Source organism: Gossypium hirsutum, chromosome A04, assembly GCF_007990345.1.
Source record: "Gossypium hirsutum isolate 1008001.06 chromosome A04, Gossypium_hirsutum_v2.1, whole genome shotgun sequence".
NCBI lineage: Eukaryota > Viridiplantae > Streptophyta > Magnoliopsida > Malvales > Malvaceae > Gossypium > Gossypium hirsutum.
Genome location: NC_053427.1, coordinates 86,238,906 through 86,248,047, shown reverse-complemented (window position 1 = coordinate 86,248,047; position 9,142 = coordinate 86,238,906). Strand labels below are relative to the sequence as shown.

At 27.9% G+C, this 9,142-nt stretch overlaps 1 protein-coding gene across 1 annotated transcript; it reads right to left on the bottom strand.

The window, feature by feature from the left end:
• Positions 1–4,305: 4,305 nt before the first annotated feature.
• LOC107949391 (auxin-induced protein X15) lies at positions 4,306–5,131 on the bottom strand. Its single transcript, XM_016884080.2, has one exon. It carries the CDS (start codon positions 4,999–5,001, stop codon positions 4,675–4,677), a length of 327 nt encoding a protein of 108 aa, XP_016739569.1. The 5' UTR covers positions 5,002–5,131; the 3' UTR covers positions 4,306–4,674.
• Between the last annotated feature and the right edge of the window lie 4,011 nt (positions 5,132–9,142).

The window sequence follows — 9,142 nt, the reverse complement described above, 5'->3', positions numbered from 1 at the left end:
CGGACATGTATAAAAAGTCCTAAATTTTATTTATATCGTGTTTGATATAGCAACATGTTTGATTACTAATGTAAAAAAAACTTTATTTAATACATGTGTTAAAATAATTAGATATAAAATAAATAATAAATAGTATAAATTTAAACTTAAAATTAAAAATAATGAGTAAAACTCTTGTTAAAAATAAGCACAAAATTTTCCTTCTCTTTGCTAAAAAAAATGTCATGAGAGTGATTAAATATTGCCAAATAAAATTAGTTTATTTCTAACTCGTATGTTAAGATATGTTGAGAAAAAAATACTCCTACCAAAATTAAGAATTGGGGACAAATTATCCATTATATAGGTATACTTATTTATAATTTGATCCACGCAATTTAAATATAATCCGCATCATATATGATCCGATGCTTAACATCTAAATTGGCGATTCAACAGTCGGAAGAGCATCATTGATGCAATAATAATACTTTGAAAACTTAATTAGAACGTATTAAAGTCCAAGGACCGATTTAAATTCTGGATGAGAGTTTTGTGACGTTTAATGGAATTAACCCTATAGTGAAAAACAATATACGGTTGCATGGAATTTCGGGTTCTAAACTTAGGTGTACGTTAACTGTTGAAAAGCCCATGGATTCTGTTCTGAGTCAGATTCAAGGTGGAATTATTACAGTAAATTGGCTTTAATTGTCTGGAAATTTGAAGTTTTTATGTAATAATAATAAAAAAGAGAGAGAGAGAGAGAGAGGAAATATTGGATGATTTATCAAATGAAAATGGTGTCTTTATTATGTTTAATTAAATGGATAAGCTGAATCATCATGATCTATCTGCCTTAAATCACGGACCGATAATTAAGTGTGTACGAGACAGTACAGCAGCTGTTGTTGTGTTTGGATTTTTGTGTTTTGTTAATGTGAGGGTTAACTCCGCTATGGTTAAAATTTAAAAATATATAAATTGAATTATTCGAATATTTTTATTTGCATAATTAAATTATTCGATAGTTTTAATATAAGTTATTGAGTTGTTAAGTTTTTATTTTTTAAAAGTTTAATCAGCAAGTTTTAAACCACGATTTGACAATTAGTATGATAGATTAATACTTATCGACGAGTAGAAAAATATATTTTAGATTCAAGTTAACCTAGCAGTCAGAGTTAGAGATCCCAGAAAAAAATTATTTAGATTTTAATTCGTAAATTCGTGATGTTAAAAGCTATTTTATGAAAAAAAATAATTGGTGCAGATGGTTCTAACATGAAGTGCCATACAACAACGATTTTAACGGTTTAATGACTTAAATAAAAAATTTTAAATAATTTCATGATTATCTTATAATTTTTTGAAGTTAATGATTAAAACGTAAGTTTATTAATAATTTTGTGAGGGTGGATGAGGATTACCCTTAATTATGGCTTGTGATTCTTCGGTGTCTGTGTTTGGAGTGCAGAAAAAAGACTTGTTCATAGTAACTTGCAGAAACCCCATGTGGGTTTTTACTGTTGGATTTGCAGGTTTTGACCCTTTGTTTAATACAATTTTTTTAGTTTTATTTATTTATTTTAATTATGTTTGTGGATATGTTTGATCTTTATAATGGGCTTTCATATAATAACATAGGTATGTAATTGGAAAAGGGTTTCAACATTTTCAATTATTTTTCGGATATTTAAATTCACTAAAATTACTTTAAAATATGTATAAAATCAAAATTATAAGATATATTCGAATTTAAATTTGCAATACCAATGCTTGATTTAAGACTAAGAAAAACAAATGGACAAAAAGGGAAAATAAATTACCCCACATGTCACAATCAATCAAAGGCACACATGCAATGTTGTGTGAAGGAAATAAATTACCCCCACAAGACAAATATTTCTTTTTCCTTTCTGGAAATATTTGGGTATCAGATCATTGTTTGATGCATATGTTTAAGAGAGGGGTAAAAGTATAATTTTCATCATTGTGTTAGTATATTTTTTAAAAAGTTTTAATAGTATTAAATTAAAATTTTACCATCTTAAGGGCTTAACGCGTAAATTTACCAATATATTAATTAATAATTTTAAAATTTTTGAAGGGACTACAAAATAAATTTTCCATTTTGGGAGGGGGAAAGCCCCTACCCGGCTCCCTTGGTGTCGTCCTCATATATATATTTTGGTCGAAATCAATGTATCCACCATTAGTGAGATGACTAATCTCCTCATCTTGTTGGCCACAAAGTGTTTTCCATACTCATGAGCGAGAATCGAACACCAATAGAAGTTGGTTTAAGTTTTGATCAAATAATCTTATAATTATTTATTATGCTTTAAATGTTTCTATAAAAATATAAAATACTATTTTATATTTCCATAATCTATAATCGACTAAATTTTTTTTTGAACAATTTCATTATAGATTCTGATCACTTCAGTTATTTTTGACATAATGCCTAGAATTGCCCATAACCCCTCCTCAATCAACAAATACTATATATCTTAATTAACATAAAATATTAAGTTCAAAATCAATTTGTTTTTATTATTATATATAGCTAAAATCAAATTATGAAATTTTTAGGTAAACAAAATAAATGTTTTACTAATTTTTTTAAAATCGAAAAAAATGAAAGGGAAGGGTAGGTCCATACCAACCATTGATGGGTTGGGTTATCTATTTAGACCTGAATTTTGAGAGGATTTTGACAAAAATATTAGGTCAGAAAAATGAGCTTAGATAAAAAATTTAGGTCTATTTAAAATAAGGGTTGGGCTCGGGCTTGAACATTCAAGTCCCAAGCTCGGCCCAGCTCGACCCTTTTTTAAAATTTCTAATGTAGAAGTTTATTATGCTTTAAATGTTTCCATAAAAATTTAAAATAATATATTATATTTCCATAATCTATAATCGACCAGTTTATTTTTTTGAACAATTTTATTATAGGTTCTGATCATATCAACACTTTTTGACACAATACCTAAAACTATTCATAGCCCAACCAACAAATACTTATATATCTTAATTAACATAAAACATTAAGTTCAAAATTAATTTGTTTTTATTATAGTACCTAAAATCAAATTACGAAATTTTTAGGGAAACAAAATAAATGCTTTACTAATTTTTTTGAAATCGAAAAAAATTGAAAGGGAAGGGGAAGGTCCATACCAACCATTGATGGGTTGAGTTATCCGATCAGACTTGAATTTTTAGAGGATTTTGACAAAAATATTAGGTCGAAAAAATGAGCTTAAGCAAAAAAAATTAGGTCTATTTAAAATAAGGGTTGGGCTCGGGCTTGAACATTCAAGTCCCAAGCTTGGCCAGGCTTGATCCATTTTTTAAATTTCTAATGCTTTATATTATGTTATTTTATATATTATACAATTTATAACACATAAAAATTAAATTTATAGTAATATATAATACTACAACAATGTAAACTTTAAAAAAATTGTTAGGATGACTATATCTAAAATAAAAATATATAAAAAATAATATATATGTTAAATTTTTTATAAATATAATATGAGTGTTCTTAAAATCGACTTGGATTAGTGATTACAAATATGAATCAACTTAAGTAAAATTTTAAATTAATATTTTAAATTAATTTAAACTTAAATAAACATAAAACTCACTAATATCATATTTAGACTCGAACCAATTTAACCCGACAATAAACCTCTAGCACGTAGGTCCCTGTCAGAGTGATGAAAGAGATCCCCCAGAGGATGATAAAAATCTTCAGGTTGTCCCACTCTTGCCTATTCTTGTTGCAATCTGCTATTCATGGCCTATCATTATGTAAAACCAACAATAATGGCCCATTCCATATTCAATATCGTTGAATCATGGCGACTTGATAATATGAATATTATTGTATTAAAAGTTTAAATTATTTTTATTTTTTATTAAAAATAAATAAATTAATCTTTATATATTAAATCAAAGAGGAAACTGATGTTTTTCTTAAAAAATATATCTATCTCTACTACTAAAAATTGATTTTGTACACTGGCACGTCATGTGTAACTGTCTAGTTATTTCATTAGTCAAGTTAATTTTTAACAGTAGAAATGAATGAAAATTTTAACAGAAAGGACGCATTTGCTTTTTAAACTAACAACTAATTTGCTCATTTTTTTTTAGTAAAGAGGGTAAAATACAATTTCACTCCTAGTATAAGAGTTTTCACGATACTTTTACCGATCAACGCTTCATATTGAAAAGGAATTTGATGTCGCTTCATATTGAAAAGGAATTTGATGTCCTTTGAGTAAGGTTATAGATTTGAAAAAAACGGTGCTGAAAGATTTTTATTTCCGTTTAAAGATTTGATCCAATTCGACTTCAAATTTAACGGGGTTGAATATAATTACATGATACGGTGAAACTTCTTAAACAAATTTTTTTATGCACTTTCCAAAAGAAACCCAAACAAGCAACAAAATTTTGGGATTAATTTGCAACCTTCAAAATTCAAAACACATTTACAAAATAAAAAATTAAAAAAATGCAAATCAAAATCACCATATCTATATATATATATGGTATATATGGCTTTGCTTGTTAATCTCTGTTCTTCTTAGCACCTCAAAAATCAAGATTTATATCTTGATATTATCATTCTTCTCTAATTTGTAATATGTACCCAAAAAAAATAGTACGAGCTTTGGCTCAAGCATTACTTATTCGAGTTAGCTTGATGAATTCCTCTTCGACACATGGAACAATAAGACCCCTCACGGGATAATCGAAACCGAACTCTTCCTCGGCTTGCCTTAACAAAGCTTGGAACAAAGGGTGCTTCAAGTACGATATCGGAACCACAAATCTCTTGTTCTTCTCTTCGTCCCCGACGTAAACCGCGAAATGGCCTTTTGGGACAATATTTACCACTTTACTATCCGACGATGTTCTGTATGAGCACTGTTGCTTCGAGTGTGACCGTCTTCTGATAATCTGCTTCGCGTGAAGCATCATCTCCAGTAACCGAATCCCCATTGATATGATCTGATCTCTAGTAGCTTTTTTTTAATTACTTTCATGTCCTTCGCCTATGGGGGTATATTATATATATACACAAGGGCTTAGGGATTTAATGCATTGATATAATATTTTTGCATGGATGAAAAAGGAATCAACATGTACTTTGTCCTTGAGCTTTGAAGTTATATATATAATATATATTATATTAACAAGTTGGATTTAAAAAGGGATTTAAAAAGGACCCTATGAGGGAAAACTACTTTGATGAAGCTCTCGCCCACTGGTTTCTCACATATCCATGGAAGGGTTTTATGTGGAGCTTTTGTTTGCATGTTCTTATGTCAGTCTCTATATCCGGGAATTCATGGTTTCTTTTTCTCTTTCTGCCACAAACTACGTCTACATTGAATATTAAATTTTTAGGGTTAAAATATATTTTCATCATTTAAATTAATTGTTAAATTTATAAATTTAAAGGACTAAAAGGGAAATTTTACTAAACTATTTTACCCACGACAGCTCGACACACGGCAAGCTCTCCCTCAAATTTCTCAATCCTCATGTTTAAAGTCCTCGGTTGTGGCCATTGTTTCCTTCTTCAAAATCAACACCATGGACTCAAGAGCATCGTCCCTCACTATTAGCTTATCCGTAGTGAAATTAAGTATCCCTTGCATTTCTTCTACATTGGAACCGAGAGACTCCAACAAACTTCCTTGAATTGCTCTTCCTTCAAGTCCAATTCCATAGTGCGTCCCTTAACTTCATCAAGTGTCTCCCTCATGTTCCTCATGGATTCCTTGAGATTAACCACTCATTCCTCTAAAACCATCAACATATCTCTATTAATAAATAAAATAATAACATATAATTTTAAAATTTTAAAAGTAAAATTCACTTACCTTTCGTAATTATTGATTATCATCGAATAATTTTATTAATGGTTTATAAAATTATACACATTAAACTGCGTCCCATACGCATTACATGCATGTTGAAGGGTTTGAGCAGCTTTTTTTTCTTCCTCTTTTTCAGTATTTTAAATGTTTATATATATATTTCATATTTAGGGTTTGAGACAAAAATTGTCTTTAAAATTCAAATATACATTCCTTTCTTGAGAATGCAATATACCTCATTATTGCATCCCACACTTATTGGTAATATTTATAAATAATAGGTCTCCCTCTAATTACCTCACGGGTATGACTTGCATGGATTTTGCCTGATTTTTTTTAACTAGTCCAACTTTTGTCAAATTCTTTATGTGATGCGCTGTGTATTAGTTGAATATTACATTATAATTAATAGGACATATATTCATACTTATAATTTGTACTTATTATATACTTATAATAATATTGTCTTTATACTAATGAAATTAAAAATAAATAAATAATGGGTGTAAATGGTAAAAATAATAACAAATATATGATGATTTTTTGAAGACCTTAATTGGGGGATGGTTGAGCCAGCCAATCGGTCGACGGATGCATGTGGTTATGAATATTGTTATATTATCCAGTTAAACGTGGCAATGGCAGGCAGCTGCTATCCACTGCGAATTGGTGCCCGACGCCAATCTAGTGTTAGGTCATCCAGATTTGGGCGGATGTGAAGTAGCTATATGTAGATTTATCAATTTTTATACCAAGTTAAATTCAATTTAGTTGATCACTAATCAATTTTCTAATAGAAATTTTGCAATTATAAAATTTAACAATAATCTGAAATAAAAGATCTAAATAAGTAATCTGAAATGATTCAAACTTAAAATGATTTTATAATAATCGAACTTAAAAAGAATCGAGTCTCAAATTCGAATAATTAAAACTCAGAACAATTCATAACCGAAATAATCCGAACATAAATAATTCAAATATTTTAAACTTGAACTAACCCATTTCTAATCGATACGACGTTAAATCAACTCAATTCACCTAATTGACGAATTTACATGTATCCAAATATTGATAACTTGTACAGAGTTGTTGGCTCATTGACCAAAAGTGTTCACCCTACAACTCATGTCATGGGTTCGAGTGAAGGATTATATGCTTATAATTCAATTTAAGCCTTCCAATCTTTTAATATTTTTTTCATTTTAATATTTTATTATTTTATCTCAAACCTTATACAAAGTTATTAGTATTACAAATATTAAATTACTTAGAATCTCATATGATGACATAATGGTTAGAGTATTCATCGTCCCAGATGTGGTTTGAGTTTGAGTCACATTTGTCGCGTTTATTATTTTAGGCTTTGTTCTGTTCTTGTAATTCACAAAAAAACAATATATAATAAATATATTCATTAAAAATTTACATAAAAATTAAATATTTAGATTTCATTGTGTTTTATATTTAAATGTATAAGTTTTATTATAAAAATATTTTGAAAAGATAAAAATGCAATCATGATAATGTAATTATATATTTATTAAAAAAAATTAATTTTTTTAATCGAATTGACTCTGATTAATTCATAAATTAACTTAATTATGAATTATCAAGCATTAGCTCTCTAGTTAGCGGCGGATCTTTTTGGGTGCCTAAGGCACTCAAAATTTTGAAAAATTTTCCTTCAAAATATTTAAAAATATTTAATTAAACCTCTCAAATTTTAAAAATTCTCATTAATCTTATAAAATTTTAATTAATTCTTTAATCTTAATTTTTTAAAAATTTATTAAATTTTACTAATCTCTCAAAATTTAATCCCAGAATCCACATTGTAGTCCAATGTTAGTTGGTGCCATGCCATGCCGTGCCATGCCCTAAACAATGATTTTAATCCACATACATCAGCCATGGCAGGTGTCTGAAAATTAGAAGAGAAACACATAAATAAATAAATAAATAACCCAAAAGTAGAACAGAAGAGGTAAGGGAGGTTTTCAGGTCAGGAAGGGTTTTCCAATGTACGGCCGTCTGTTTTGTCTGACATTATCGGTTAACCCCTGCTGGTCCTTTCGATTAGAGTGACCAAAGCCATGTGATTGTTTGATGTTGTCGGGCCTCTAAATATGTCCCACGGCTGCGAATAGAATTGGATGAATTTGTCAAATGAATTGATTTGGATAAAAATGTTTGATGGGCGATTATAACGGTTAGAGTTTAAGTGATTCGAATATCGTCATTTATTGAAAAATAAATATAGTGTTAAAAAATAAGGGAAGCACAAGTAGATTCATATAGAATTACATTTTTACTATTTGACTTTGATTAGAATAAAAAATTTTAATATTGGTATCATTGGTTTTTTAACATTAGTGAATTTTTTCTCTTTTATCGTGGTTTTTTTCTCAAAAGTGTTTCTACATAAAATTTGTTTGTTTTTATTTTTTTTTCTTATTACTTTACGATCGTTCTACCATCATTATCAACGTTTATTATAACAATAATTGTTATGTGATGAAAACGAAAATGAAGAGCTTGTATTAATATTGAATTGAGTTTTGAGCAAAATTGATTTATATGAAATCAAGCATGTATATATTTTTTATCATTATAAATTTAGAGAATGAGATCGAGTTATCACTCCTGTTGGAGTAGGATATGTTGACGAGATAATATATTTATTTTATTACTGTTGAATTAAATTGAATTCTCTCACGTATTGAAGTAATGAGAGACTTAAGAAATAGTTCAATTTGATTTATTAAAAAAAATAAAATCTAAAATTTATTTTAATTTGAAAGCATAAAATAAAATCTAAAATTTAAGGAGTTTATTTTTTAATTAATTTCAATATTATAGGAACAAATGACACTATTTATGGATAAATTTTTTTCGATGTTTTGAAATTCAAATTTCAATATTAAAATAAAAAATAAAACTTTCAACAAGAACAATTTGACAATTTTTTTAATACATTATTTTAATTTCTACCATTTTTTTCATTTTAATTTTTAATACTTTTTAACCCAATCAATAATTTTAAAAAAAATTATATTTTTTGGGTGACTAAAATAAAATGACCTAGATTTTGAGTTACCAAAACAAAGGTGTGATGTATACAATTAACAATCGTTAAAGATTTAGTGAAAGTACCTTAAAATTTGAGTAACGAAATTAAAAAAATTTCATTTTGATCCCAAAATGATAAAGCCTTAAAAGTTGGATGACTAACTAAGGAATTTACCCAAAAAGAA

Coding starts and splice junctions, on each gene's coding strand:
- LOC107949391 (XM_016884080.2), bottom strand. CDS start 5,001: ATGGGGATTCGGTTACTGGAGATGATGCTTCACGCGAAGCAGATTATC.